At 41.4% G+C, this 15,742-nt stretch overlaps 1 protein-coding gene across 1 annotated transcript in view; it reads left to right on the plus strand.

The window, feature by feature from the left end:
- The first annotated feature begins 4,727 nt into the window (after window positions 1-4,727).
- The window catches only part of LOC133364825 (uncharacterized), a 38,144-nt gene continuing 27,129 nt past the window's right edge, over window positions 4,728-15,742 (plus strand). Inside the window, 7 exon segments of the mRNA XM_061585688.1 lie at window positions 4,728-4,791; window positions 6,930-7,083; window positions 10,508-10,668; window positions 11,629-11,832; window positions 13,584-13,765; window positions 13,968-14,580; window positions 14,583-15,054. Coding sequence (XP_061441672.1) covers window positions 4,728-4,791; window positions 6,930-7,083; window positions 10,508-10,668; window positions 11,629-11,832; window positions 13,584-13,765; window positions 13,968-14,580; window positions 14,583-15,054 — 1,850 coding nt within the window.

Consider the following 15,742-nt stretch of genomic DNA (forward strand, 5'->3'; position numbering starts at 1 on the left):
CTCAGTAAGAACCAACTGTCACTGTTCTAAAAGTCAGACTTACAGCTGCTTGGTTTGGCTTATCAAGGCCACACCCACACCTGAGGCAGTCATGGCTTTCCCCCAAAGAATCCTGGGAAGTGTAGTTTATGAAGGGTGCTGAGAGGAGATTCCTATTTCACTGACAGAGCTCCAGTGGCCAGAATGGTTTAACAGTCAGTCATTCTGATTGAACGTCTGTGAGGGGAACAGGGCGTCTCCTAGCAACTCTCAGAACCCTTCACTAACTACGCTTCCCAGGATTCTTTGGGAGAAGCAATGACTCTCCAAAGTGAAATAAAGGCCTTGTGTGGATGTGGCCAGGGACAGCTTTCATTTAAATTTGGGTGGGAGGCTACATGTGCCAGCTGTAGAATAAAAAGATGGGGAAAACACTGAAAAGCAATGGTACTGTTCACAATGTTTTCCTTTTGTAAAGGAAAGGGGCTTCCCCCTCTGTCCGGTGCTCACCCACCCAATCTCCTCTCCTCCCTCCCCCTCCCCCAGGACAGTGTTGGACTATGACCTGGGAGACCAGGGTTCGAATCCCCACACAGCCATGAAGCTCACTGGGTGACCTCGGGCCAGTCACTGCCTCTCAGCCTCAGAGGAAGGCAATGGTAAAACCAACGCTGAATACCGTTTACCATGAAAACCCTATTCATAGGGTCGCCATAAGTTGGGATCGACTTGAAGGCAGTCTATTTCCATTTTCAAACATGATTGCACAGAAATAGATCCCATTGAACTCAAAAAGTATGTAAATGATCAAACCCACCCTCCCTTCTCCCTCCTATCCCCTCCCTCTTGCCTCTTCCCTCCCCCTTCCTTTGACCCTCCCTACCTAACCCCATCCCTTTCTAATCCTCCCCTTCCCCCTTCCCCCCCTCCACTTCCTCCTCTCTTAAGCATGATTGCATGGGAGTAAATACCATTGAACTCTATTAGCATGCAAATGATCAGACCTGCCCTCCCCCCTCCCTTTGCCCCCTCCCCCCTCCCTTTGCCCCCTCCAATCCTTCCCTTTCCCCCTGCCCCTCCTCCTCCCCCATGGTCAGTTTTACCTATCCTAACCATAACTGCTTAGGAGTAGATCCCATTGAACTCAATAAGCATGCAAATGATCAGACCTGCCTTCTCCTCCTTCCCCTCCCCTCTTCCTTCTTACTCCTCCCCTGCCCCCTCCCACCCGCCCCCGGTCAGTTTTACTTATGCTAAGCATAATTGCACGGGAGTAAATCCCACTGAAAATCCCTACAAATTTGTCAAAATGCAAACACAATTTGGGTTGGTCTTTCACAGTCCAATCCACTTCCTGTGTAGCTTGGAAGAATTTGGTAACGTGCCTCTGAGCATATGGTGAGTGGTGGCAACACCTGCAATCAGCCCAAATAATAGAAAGAAAACATGCTGTGCTAATCTTGTTTTAGCAGGGAGGAAGCAAGATTATTAAGACAGTTGATATAGTTCAGATGGTCACTTTAAATATGTCTGTTTTACTTTGTAATTTTAGTGAAGTTTCCTATAGGAAATCATTTCCTTTTGTTTCTATTTCTGTGAATATGTGTACAGCAACACTTTGCAAAATTTACACTAAAAAAACTCCAAAAATAATTGTGGAATAATGGCACTGATTATTCTACAGAATAGTCTCCAGTGGACATCAGGAGTGTCTCAATTTGCACAAGATAAAACAGTAGGAGGTGAAATATATTCCAGCAAAATTCTAGCTGTGCTCTATGTTTTTAATTGACCGTGAACACCTTGCCTTAAATAAAGTGGTTCAAACATAGCAGGCTGAAAACATGCATCCTCTTTTTTCCAACTGCTAGAGTCATTGCTGAAGTAGCAACATATTGTAATCAGTCTGATTTTACATCAAACTGCAGTTTCAGATTCAACTATTAATGCACCCTTTTGCCTTCTTCTGATAAGGTTGGGTGACTTAATTTCCCCAAGCGTGTATAAACAATGCTACTTGAAAATGTTAACAAGCAAAATTGTGTGATCCAAGTATTATGCGCCAGATTCCCTTAAAATCTTGCACAGATGTGTGGGTTGAGTTCCAAAAGTTGCACCCCAACATCTGTGACATAGCAAGGGAAACTTGTGTCCAATTCTCAAATTATGTGATTTTGCTGCCAGCTGCTTGCAAGGACCCTTACGGTGTTCTATTCTTTGGGTGACAGTTTGCAAAAGTGAGGTGGATTGAAAGAGCCAGCTTTTCTGTCTGCAAACCATGATTTTGCTAAAGATAAAAAACCCAGCAGCAATCTAGAAAAGCAGAAGTTTGCTTTTTCTTTATGTAAGAGAAATCCTGATATTTGCATTGCATGGGTATTTCCAATGCTTGCTGTAATGGAAAGGCTTCCACTATGAAAGGTGGGTGGGCCAGCCCAAAACCTTTATAAGAGAAAGAAGTAAGGAAATCTCATTGGCTCTAGTCAGTCATCAAAAATAATCACATCCAAAAGCAGCAGTAATAAAACCTTATGAATATGAAGACTATCCTCCACTGATGGCCTTAGCTATTTAGTGAACTTCAGTATAAGCATAGTGCAGAAAACATCTTTAGCATCTTTTCACTAGCAAATGTAAGAAAGCTGTGTGTATGAAAATGACTGGAGTTGAAACTGAACACCCTGCTTTTGTAAGTATTGATCACTTTGATATAGTACATTTCTGCTTTACACAGGGCTGTTGTCCATTAATTCCTTTTTTGCATTGTTGATTTTTAATGCTTGCAGTTCACTAGTCGCATCCATGATCCAAATAGTTTCTTTACCCATGCCTTTGGGATGCCCAGTAGAATGTTTAAAACTTTTTAAAATAGAGAACATCTCCCTCAATGCCAGTCTTCAGTAACCTGGTGCCTTCCAGTGGTTCCTCCCTTTGTTGGATGGGGCTAAGAGTTGTTCAGCATATCTAGAAGGAATGAGGTTAGTGAAAGCTGCCCTGTGCCATACCACAAAATAGTCTTTGAATGACAACCGTAGTTGCAAAGTCAGTTTGCTGTGTGGCATTGGTGGCTACTGTTCAAGAAACCCAACATAGTATACTATGGCAGGTGCTCCATGGTATGTCTGTAAAAATACAATTAAAAATCATACAGCATCTGCCATAGTACATTACACTTGCTACATCAGGCAGCAATATCAGCGAGTGGTCCACCTGGACCTTCAGTAACTTTCAAGTGGTCCATGGGGGGGAAGATTTTGGGAATCATGGCACTAAGCCATGCCCTCCTGTATGATATATGTGTTGGGGGGAGGGAAGAACATGATATTTTCAAAAGAGCTTCATTTGGCTGTTTAAAATTGCAAAGCAGTTAATTGTCTGGGAATTCTATTAGTCCTACATACCTTAGCAACAGTACTACTGCTAGCATTGATCAGATATACAAAAAGGATGTTCTTTGGCCAAGCTAGACATGACTTTGAAGAGGTTGTTGTCTCTTCTGTTTTTTCTCCTCGTATACACTTCAGGTTTGTTTGGATTACCAGAGATGAGATGCAGACATGAGGTTTGCTTACAAAGAGTTAAAATTTATTGAGTCTACTTACAAAGCATACAGCCAAGTATCCCCAATACTAGTGGATCAGTAACACAGCCCTGCAGAAGCTGGTGTCAAACTGAACACTCATACTGGGCACAAGAGACACTTTTATAGCATATAAATTGGCATACAAACTGATATAGTTACATAAGTGATTAATTACTTCAAAGCATCAAAACATTAAATCATGGCACCTGCTACATATTATTTGCTTGATCTGTTGATTTAACAAGACAACTTCAAAAGCACACTAATTGCTAGAAAGCTATATTATCTTGAGACAGATAACTGAAACATCTTGGCATCCTCCCTTGGCAAACTATGTGCCTGCCTTATCTTCATCTCCAACTTTGCTAGCAAACAACGGATAACACATCTGTACCATCTCGTCATTGACCGTACCTTGACTCATCCACCTGCCAAGTACATTTGCAATCTAAAATGCTTAAGAATGCTGGGGCCATGAAGGGGATACAAACCTCCATGCTAACAGCAAATATACCAGCTACATTGGCTTTTAAGCTATACTTTATATATTTTGCTGACACAAGGTATACCCTCCTTCAGAAGAGAAGCCATGGCCCCCAATTTGCATGGGGACTGTGGTGTGGGGAAGTGGTTTCTCAATCTTTTTCACCATGCTGTTTTTTCTGCCAAAGCTTCTATGTGTTCTCACCCCAGTTCCATTGTTGTATTTGGCATCTTTGGAGACAAATAGCAGCCTGGAAGGTGATTTTCAGGGGGGATATGGTATCTGGAGAAAGGTTTAAATCTCTCCTTCCTGCCTGGTCTCAATTTGGAGGGTGTGTGTGCAGCTATTTGAAAATTTGGGAAGGAGTAGATGATGTATTTAACAAGCTGTCTATTTTGGCTCTCTGGTCATTGGGATACATTGGGTCCATCTAAATGGCCACAGGAGTGCACAAAGGTTTTGGATAGTGCTTGGCATTAATTAAGTCAAGAATGATATTTGATTACACCATGGTTCCTAAGGAATATTCCCAAATGGCCATACAGAAATGTATTGCCCTTTTTTAGTGCATGACTTCCTGTGCCCTCCTAGTTGGTGTCCATCCTGTTGTGGAAGCATTTATGTCATTTTAGATGTGGAGTCACTGAATTTTTTATTTTATTTTAAGCATAGAAGTAAAAAATGATGGAAACTAAGAATGACAATGACATTGCCATTGTGGGGATTGGATGCAATTTTCCTGGAGGTAAGCACTGCTGGCTCAGATTATACTGCATTTAAATCTGTAAGAAACATAGTTTTAACGTGGTTTTCCTTAAGGGAAAAACCCCCTATGAGACCCCAAAAATGGTCTCCTGTGGAAGACCCACGACAGAGACAAGTGTGAATCAATTTTAAAAGCTTTTATTTCGTACTTGCAAGGACAGGTGTCCTACCAGAAGGCAGACACACCCAACATGACATTGATACAGACTTTTATCCCCTAGCCCGACGCTATGATTCCCTCCCCTGCCTCCTGATTGGCCAGAGGCAGGGTTTACAATCTTATCCGAAGAACGCCTTAATGAAGTCCCATCCCTGTTTAGATTTCTTATTACTTAATTCTACATTGCCCCATACCAATATTTATTATGTAAATATTAATTAAGCAGAATATCTTTAAAACACTCCCATTACGTCAAGCAAAGTAAAATTTCCCTATAATTCTGTCAAGCGAAAATCCCCATTTTATTATTAAAACCGATTTTGACCACAAACAAGTTTCATCTGTCTGTGTTCCAGATGGCCATCTTATCTTCTTCTATCTTTATGGGTGAAAACCCCCCTTCTACCTAGCGACGTCTTGCCTACGGTCAATCAATGAAACAGTCATTTAAAACAATCTATTATTTAACTACTCCTCTTTACATCAAGCAAAGAAATAAAACCTCCTCTAAATTAGCCAAGCATGAATCCTTTATCTATTTTAAAATTAAGTTTGTCTACAAAGCAAACAGAGCAGCTACAGCCTCATAGCTTGTGGTTAATCATATCCTGTTCAAAGAAAAAGTCCCTTTTCTTTTACTTGCCTCAGCTTCAGCCTCTATAGAATATCTACTGCAACCTATCAATTGAGTAATTATTTATTTTGAACAATAAAATCACACATTTTATTTATCCTTAACATATCCTGAAAAAGCAACACATCATATGCATTTCTCTCAAATATGTATTGGGGAGCGCTCTCTCTCATTCTCTCTGAGGTCTCTGTCATGTGGAGTGGGTGGCTTTCAAAGGATGAGTTTCATGGAGCTGTAGGCCACATGGAGTTGTAGGCCCATATTCTTTATTATATTCAGCACACACACAAAATGGCTCCTGTTGCAAGCTGTCCTCCCTGAGCTCCAACTTTCTCCTTAGCTATTACAGGTTTTACTTTTAATATATTTTGTTTCATGGCAGTTCCTTTCTCTGTAAGCATTCTTTATTTTAGAATATCCATTTTTGTAGTTAGTACACAATCAATCTGTATTTATTTATTTATTGTATTTATATACCGCCCCATAGCTGAATCTCTCTGGCAGTTTCCAATAACTAAAAACATTAAAAACAAATATACAAATTTAAAAACACATCTTTTAAAAACAATTTAAAACAGAACCTTTTTGCCACCCTAGCTCATTACCAGCAGTACATTAAAAAAACACCACACACCTTGGTGCCCCGGACCTATGGCCGGCCCTGCAGTTATCCCAGAACGGTTGTAACCATTTCTGTAGGGCAGATCAGAAATTATCTGTTTTATTTATAAGGAGTTGAAGTGGAGAAAATAGAGAACTGCATAAGACTACCCTAGACTGAGGTGAATTTGACAACAGGAGCTACATCTAAGTAAACATACATAGGACTGAGAGATGTTTCACTAAGCCATGATGGTGGATTACTTCACAGTTATTCTGTGTGTGGGCAAAGGCATGGATGGAAACAACAACCCACATAATATTAATTATCATTACCCATTTCAATTATTGCCCACCCTTCACCAGTAGTTTTCAGGGTGGGTTACAGAAATTTAAAATGCATATTAAAAACAATTGAAACACATTACATTCCCAGGTATAGAGTGGGTCCTGATCATAATTATGTCCATACGAATGCCCTAGTGTGGACATACCCTTTAGGGAGTACTGATTAGGTATTTTGTGTCATAAAACTGAAGGAACAGAAGAATATGATTCTATTACAAAATGATAATTTACTTGGAATTCTTTAATTGCTTTTATCGTTGTTCCTGCTAATATTTCTGTTAGATTAATCATATCAAAATAAGTGAAGAATTCTAGTTTGATAAATACAGTCTTATAAATATAGTCAATTCCAATTAAAAAAAATACTTTGCAACAGGTGAAGGAATCGATAATTTCTGGCGAGTTCTAGTGGAAGGCAGAAACTGTGTTGTAGAAATACCTCCGGAAAGATTTGACATCAAACACTGGTATGATTCAGATAATCGCAAACCAGGAAAGACGAGCACAAGACATGCCGCTCTTACTGAAGAGTAAGTCTTAACTATTAATCACACAGTGAAGGAGGAAAATAAACTCTGATTCAGCTGCAAGCTGAATGCAAAACTGTTGCTTTGATATTTGCTTTATGATAATAATGAGCCTAATCTAATCTGTATTTCTTGTACTTAATTTTATATCCAATGTTTATATTATGTTGATACTAAAGAGGATGTTTTGTTCAGTTAACTGTATTTTATTGATTGTTTTTTGTAGTTAAGATTTTTGACTTGTTGTACACTGCTTAGAGTTTTATTTAAATATAAGCCGTATATAAATGGACTAAATAAATCTAGGGATGTGCTAGAATTCCACCCAGTTTGGATTTGGTACCGAACCTTTCATTAATTTGCTCATTCTCAATTGGTGAGGATTGGATTTTAATGTAGCAAATTTCTGAGGATATATTTGAAAATGGACCTTTTTTGGGGGAAATCTGCCTCTAAAACATTGATTGTAAGAATGATAATTTGTCAATATTTCCTTTTATATCGATAATTCCTTTAAAAAAAAACACGGATCGGTAAAAGCAGCAGCTAGCAGATACAAAATGAACTCAAATCTATGCCAGCCTGTTAGGTCTTCAGAATGCTTTTGAACCTGCACTAGCCAGCGGATCCCATCCCTAGCCTAATCTTACACATTCTGTGTTTTTTAAGGAAAATAAATATTGCACCTTTAAGACAATTTTCTATGGGAGATACCAGTCATTTTGTTCCACAGGAGGCAAAAATGGTTTTGGTGCTGCAGGTCTGAAACAATATGCTCTGAAGTAGTTTTCTTTAGTTCAATATAATCATTCCACTGGCAGTGCATCCTATACAAGTCTACTCAGAAGCATGTCCTATTGAGTTGAATGAGGCTACTCCCAGGGTAGAGGATTGCAGTCTGAATTATGTAACTATTAAGTCAATTTATGTGGAAATAAAATGTATTGAAAATTGTTTATTAATGTTACTATTGGCACACCAAAGAAAGTACTTAATTATGCAATGTATAAGTTTCTTTTGGAATTCACTTCTGCAAGATATGGGGATGGACACTTGCTTAGATGGCTTTAAGAGGAATTCTAATGTCTCAGTGGCTATTACCTATGATAGCTAAATGGAACCTCTGTGTTAAGCAGTGGACATTTGAATATCATTTGTGAGGTAACAAAGAACAGGAGAGGACTGTTGCTTTCATGCCCTTCTTGTGAGCATTTTTAGAAACGTTTGGTCGACCAGTATTGAAAAATGGGATATTTATTTATTTATTTATTGCACTTGTATACCGCCCCATAATGGATAATGGACATTTGGTCTGATTCAACAAGGCTTTCCTAAGGAGGAGAGTCTTTTCTTCAGTATTTGAATTACAACTGAAACTAAGCAGAAAGTAGTATGACTCTGGCCTGTGAAATGCCTTGGATCCATGGAAGGGCAGCTTCCAATCTAATAGAGCATTATTTATTTATTTATTTGTTTATTGTACTTGTATACCGCCCCATAGCCGAAGCTGTCTGGGCGGTTTACAGCAATCAAAAACATTAAAACAAATATACAATTTAAAACAATTTTAAAATTTAAAACAATATAAAAACAATTTAAAACACATGCTAAAATGCCTGGGAGAAGAGGAAAGTCTTGACCTGGCACCGAAAAGATAACAGTGTTGGCGCCAGGTGCATCTCATTAGAAAGATCATTCCATAATTTGGGGGCCACCACTGAGAAGGCCCTCTCCCTTGTTGCCACCCTCCGAGCTTCCCGTGGAGTAGGCACCCAGAAGAGGGCCTTTGATCTTGAACGGAGTGTATGGGTGGGTTTGTATCAGGAGAGGCGTTCCATCAGGTATTGTAGTCCCAAGCCGTGTAAGGCTTTATAGGTCAAAACCAGCACCTTGAATTGAGCCCGGAAACATACAGGCAGCCAATGCAAGCGGGCTAGAATCGGTTTTATATGTTCGGACCATCTGGTCCCTGTTACCAATCTGGCCGCTGCATTTTGCAGAAGCTGCAGTTTCCGAACCGTCTTCAAAGGCAGCCCCACGTAGAGTGCATTGCAGTAATCTAACTTGGAGGTTACCAGAGCATGGACAACTGAAGCCAGGTTATCCCTGTCCAGATAGGGACGTAGTTGTTCCACCAACTGAAGTTGGTAGAAGGCACTCCGTGCTACCGAGGCTACCTGAGCCTCAAGTGACAGAGATGATTCTAGGAGAACCCCCAAGCTATGAAACTGCTCCTTCATGGGGAGTGCAACCCCGTCCAGGACAGGTTGGACATCCACCATCTGGTCAGAAGAACCACCCACTAGCAGCATCTCAGTCTTGTCTGGATTGAGCCTCAGTTTATTAGCCCTCATCCAGTCCAATATCACAGCCAGGCACTGGTTCAGCACATTTGACAGCCTCACCTGAAGAAGATGAAAAGGAGAAGTAGAGCTGCGTGTCATCAGCATACAGACGGCAACGCACTCCAAAGCTCCGGATGACCGAACCCAACGGTTTCATGTAGATGTTGAACAGCATGGTGGACAGAACTGACCCCTGCGGAACCCCATACTGGATAGTCCAGGGTGCCGTGCAATGTTCCCCAAGCACCACCTTCTGGAGGCGACCTGCCAAGTAGGAGTGGAACCACCACAATACAGTACCTCCCACTCCCAACTCAGCTAGTCTCTCCAGAAGGATACCATGGTCGATGGTATTGAAAGCCGCTGAGAGATCAAGGAGAATCAACAGAGTCACACTCCCCCTGTCTCTCTCCTGACAAAGGTCATCATACAGGGAGACCAAGGCTGTTTCTGTGCCAAAACCAGGCCTGAAACCCGACTGAAATGGATCCAGATCTCATCCAAGAGATCTGCAACCACTCGTTCCAGGACCTTGCCCAGGAATGGGACATTTGCTACTGGCCTATAGTTATTAAGATTTTCTGGGTCCAGGGAGGGTCACTTCAGGAGTGGTCTCACTACTGCCTCTTTCAGGCAGCCAGGGATTATGTAAGAGAAGTGATCCTAAATCTAGAGAAGTTCTTCTATTTGTATCAGTTTGTGCCCAAAACTTTGCACAAGCTTTTTTCAGAAACTTTGAATGGCCTAATAGAGTCTAAAGCCTGTATCTTTCCTATTAACCATGTGTTTTGTTTAGTCTTTGGCTAGCGCAAGAGTTCAGAACACCACCTCTACATTTTCTCCTACTCATGGCTCTTTGGATCGAGGCTTACAACTGTATTTGAGCTGTCAAATGCACTAAAGTATTTGTGTCTGCTATCCTAACTACTATGAAATAAGTTTTCTTATTAAAATATTTATTTTAAAATGATTACTGGAAATAATTTTTCAAAAGCCAAAATATTTGAGTGCCTTACAAATGAATGTGCAATGTGCTGGCCACGTTTTTTATTCATAATTTTATTATCTAACTTGTTTTTTAGGTTTAACACATTTGACAACAGGTTTTTTGGAATTAATGATGTGGAAGCTGAGCATATGGATCCCCAGCAGAAATTACTCCTGGAATGCTCCTATAGAGCACTAGAAGATGCAGGAGTCACTAGAGAAAATATTAGTGGTTCCAAAACAGGAGTTTTTGTGGGTGAGACAATTTGCAGCTTAAAACAATTTTGCTAATTTAGGAGCATAGACTAGAACATATAGGGCTGATCTGGACAACTGATTTTAGGCTGTATTCCCTTATCTGGGAATAAACACCAATGATATCTGCATGACTTGTTTTTGGAGTGAGGTGCCATCAGTTCTGTTTCATCTGAATTGAGAGAGGCAGTTCCTGTGCTGGACCACTGCTTAGAGAGGCAGTAATGGGATGCATATGGCCAATAAACTGAAGCAGACAAGATGGAGGCGATATCTGTATGAGCTCTCAGCTATGGGAAGTGGGAAAGCGACTAGTTCTGGATGAGGTTGCAATCCCCTTGAAATAACAGATTCTTGTCTTGGGATGGTCCTGGTTTCAGCACTCTCAATTGAGAGCAAGGTGGCTTTGGTGGCTAGGAGTGTCTTTCTGGCTCCAGCCAGTTCACTAGTTACATCCTTCCTGGATAGAGAAAGTCTGGCCATATAACATGCCCTGGTAACCTCCTGGTTGAACTATTGTCATTCCCTCTATGTGAAGCTGCCCTTGAAGATGGTTTGGAGGATGCGAGTAGTGCAGATTTCCTCTTCCATAGCCATCAGCCTTGCTAGAAAAGGGTTTGCTGACTCCTTCAGGAGAAATCATTCTGTGGCTGAGAGATTAGCAAAGAACTAGTGATCTGGAAAATGGCAGACATGTAATTCATGGTAGAAGTGTCACCTTTTGCACTTCAAGTCTATCCACTTAGCTGATCAGTACTCACAAACTTGAATGCTTGCACAGTATGCCCTTATGAAGATGACTAAATGAAAGGCCTGTTCTTAAATTGATCTGTTAATTTGTTGTGTAGATTGAAACTTGTGTGGGGCAGATCTTAAACAATAAATGCAATCAAGTTTTTCAGAATGAATATCTTGCTTGCAATGTACTATACTGGTGACACAAGATATCTGACATTCACAGGTATGATGAATCAAGACTACAGGCTATTAAGGTGCAGCAGCCTCACTGAAATAAGCCACTATGACGGTACTGGGACAGCGATGAGCATAGCTGCTAACCGGATTTCATATACATTTAATCTAACTGGGCTTTCAATTGCCATCGACACAGCTTGCTCCTCATTTCATTATGCTTTGCACTTTGCCTTGCATGCAATTAAGCAAGGTAAGAGTAATGAGATCTAATAATATTTCATTCATTCATACCCTGCCTTTCCTCTACAGAGCTCAAAATGGAATACACAAACATACCCCATACTGGCTCTAGAGTGGCTGTAAACTATAGCCAGTGTGGATTTTTCACATTCCGCAATGTTAAATTGAAAATACCCCCATGCCATTCTGATCCTTCCCATAAGCTCATTTCAAAACAAAACATTACAAAACTTATAGTCCTGAACTCAGAAACACTTGCTTAACTACCCTCTCAATTTTCATGGCGATACTCAAAACAGTCAGAGAGAACAGAGTTCAAAGTATAAAAAGAGAGGGGGGAGGAACCCAGAGCCCTTTTGGACTTTTCCCCCTGAGAGTTCTCATAATCTGTTTAAATTAAAAATCAGCCATGTTCACAGAGTACCTGTAATCCTAATACTGACCATGCCCCATACTCTGACCTTCATCTTCTGCAGTTTAAAAGTTTAAAAAATGCCTGGCTGATTTTTAATTAAGAAATTTTGGCTGGAAGCCAATGATAAGGGCGGGCATGCTCAGTAAGGACCAACTGTCGGTGTTCTAAAAGCCTCACAGCTTTTGGGCTTGACTAATCAGGGGGCCACACCCACACCAGACTTGATTTCACTTGAGACAGTCATGGCTTCCCTCAAAGAATCCTGGGAAGTGTAGTTTGTGAAGGGTGCTGAGAGGAGACTCCTATTCCACTGAGAGAGCTCCGGTGGCCAGACTGGTTTAACAGACATATTTAAAGTAACCATCTGAACTATATCAACTGTCTTAATAATGTTGCTTCCTCCCTGCTAAAACAAGAACAGCACAGCACATGTCTTCTTTCTATTTGGGCTGATTGCAGGTGTTGCCACCACTCACCATATGCTCAGAGGCACATGTTACTTAATTCTTCCAAGCTACACAGCAAGTGGATTGGACTGTGAAAGACCAACCCAAATTGTGTTTGCATTTTGACAAATTTGTAGGGCAGTCCAATATCTCAGAGAGGAGGTCAGGTCTCCTGCTCCCCTGGTGCATTCACTATAGCTGCCCAATTTCCCTGCTTTTTAAAGTTTGATAGAAATATCTGTGAGCTATAGGTACATTCTTAAACTGCAAGGTTTTTTGCCTATTAGGGAATTCTATTCTCTATATAGCACCATGAATTGCCAGCTGATTACACAGTAAAGTGTTGGAATCTGTTTCTGAAAAGGCCCAGAGTTTGTATGTTTTGAAAGCATATTGCTTCCATCTCTCACAAACAGGGTAGCTTTTTCTCTAAGTGTAATTTTGGGATCTAACTTGGTCCTTCTTGCATTATGCTTATTGTGGAGCCATTATATTATGTCGTGTCGCACAGAGTAAGTTTTATAATATGGAGATGTTATCTCACAGATCATGAACTCCAGTAAGAGAACATTGTGTGGACTGGTGATAAGGCTATAGGAAATGTCTCAAGCAAAAAGCCAGCTTGTAAGAATGATGCAGCTAGCCAAATGTACAGGCCTTTGTGTTAATTTAGTAACAAAATAGAGACATTTGCTTCCTATTATTCAAGTGGGAACATTTAAAGAGCACAACTAAAAGTGGAAGATTTTGCCCTCAAATTGTGGGGTGCTCACTATTGTTTTTAAATGAATGTGTATATGTGTATTTCAAAAAGAAAAACTGACATGATATTTCTGGAAAACTAAATACTGTATTGAACCTTATGCTGATCAGAAATGCATCCATTATTTTATCCTACAGGAGACTGCAAAGCTGCTGTTTGTGGAGGAGTGAACTGCATCATAGAACCCCAGGTTTTCGTATCTCTCAGTAAAGCAAAAATGATCTCTCCTGAAGGAGTCAGCAAACCCTTTTCTAGCAAGGCAGATGGCTATGGAAGAGGAGAAGGCTGTGGTGTTCTTTTGCTGAAACCATTAAAGAAGGTACAACTATAAAACGGGATTATGCCTAATTCTGTGTATTTAATAGTCATCGCTGGTAGAATACATACCATGCCTCAATCTTTGTGGGGGGAAATCTAGAACATATCAGAAAATATTAACTGAGATGTGCTGCACTTGCTGCGTTTGCCCTCCTTTGTTCAACGGTTTTAAGAAATGTTACATTTTCCTCCTTCTAAAATAGGCACAAGAAGAATTCAGCAAAATATGGGGTGTCATCAGCATCAGTGCAGTCAACCAGAATGGAAGATCAGTTACTCCAATCACCAGACCATCTCAACAGGAACAGGAAAAATTGCTGCTCAGCATTTACCCAGCTCATGTTGATCCATCCATTGTGCAGTATATTGAAGCACATGGTACAGGCACCCCTATAGGAGATCCTGTTGAGGCGGAGAGCCTAGGCAATGTCATTGCTAAAAACAGGTCTCCTAGTCTGCCCCCTCTCAAGATAGGCTCAGTTAAAGGGAACACTGGGCACACAGAGTCAGCTGCTGGGGCAGCCGCATTAATCAAAGTTCTTCTCATGATGCACCATGGAAAGATAGTTCCCTTCCTGCACTTTTCAGAGAGCACCAGCAGCATAAATACAGAGATACTGAATCTCTCCATCCCAACAACAGTGGAAGAGTGGGAGGAGTCTAGTGAATTTGGCAGAGTAGCTGGGATCAACTGTTTTGGATTTGGAGGGACAAATACCCATGTGGTTGTCAGACAGGTTAAACAAACCCAGGTTGTTTCTCCAATCAAAAGGCTTGTTGAATTGTTTGTGATCTCTGCAGCTTCAGGAAATTCAGTCTGACAATGGAAGACACAGCTAGACACATCAGCACATGTAACTCAGCAGCACTCCCAAATCTGGCCTACACCTCTGCTTGTAGAAGAAGCCACATAAACCACAAACACAGAAAAGCATTTGTGGTATCTTCTCTCCATCAGTTAGAGCAGCAGCTACTTTCTGCAGCTGAAAAGGAAACCATTCCATCAAAGAAGCCTCCACAATTAATTTTTGTGTTCCCTGGAAGTGGTCTGAAGTTGAAAGGAATATTTGAAACCTTGCTAAGATCAGAGTCAGTGTTTAGAGAGAAATGTAAAGAAATAGAAGGACTATTTCAGAAATACTCCAACACGTGCATTCTGGGATTAACAGAAAATGACCGTGAGGATTTGTCCAGGCCTGAGGTGGCCCAATCCTTACTCTTCACACTGCAGGTGGCCCTGGTTACACTCCTGCAACACTGGGGGATTAAGCCAATTGCTGCTGTGGGCCACTCAGGGCTCATCCAAACGGAGCGGGATAATCCAGGTTTTCCATACCTGCTCTGTCAGCTGAGAGTCCTCACTTGCCCCTTTTCCCGCTCCTTTCCCGCTTTTTGCTGATATTAAAAACACACTTTTTTACCGGCCGCACACGCAGCCCGAAGATGCGGCATCTTCTCGCTTTTTTCCTATCCATGCCCCCGACACATCCGACTCGTTGGGAAAATATGACGTCTGCTCCTCTCTCCCCTTCCACCGCTATCAGTTCTGCGCATGCATGCTTGAACGCAGAAGTGTGAAAGTTTGAATTTCCTGTGGGCGCAATGGAGTTAGCGGAGTTAATTCACCTCCACTTACAGCTTTAAATTTGTGCCCTGTGCAGGTGAGGGATGTTTCCCTTCTGTTCATGCTGGCAGAGCAAGAAAGGGAGGCGAAGGAGGATGAGCTGCTTCCAATTATATGGAAGAAAAGCCACAAGGAACCGCATGGCCGCAACAAACATAGGGGCTCCCGTTTGCATAAGCTGGCGGTCATGGCCCAAACCGAATTTGGAGGAGGGGGCTGCGAGCCCTCCCATAGCCTGTGGGGCCCGGGGCAAAATCATAGTTGGCTGATGAAAGGGCTGCGGGCAGCACAAAGAACCCACTCAGGCAGGGGATTCGCACCTCCCCCCTAAAAGCTGTGAGCACACCTGCTTCA

The sequence above is a fragment of the Rhineura floridana genome, chromosome 10, assembly GCF_030035675.1.
Source record: "Rhineura floridana isolate rRhiFlo1 chromosome 10, rRhiFlo1.hap2, whole genome shotgun sequence".
NCBI classification, from domain to species: Eukaryota; Metazoa; Chordata; class Lepidosauria; order Squamata; family Rhineuridae; genus Rhineura; species Rhineura floridana.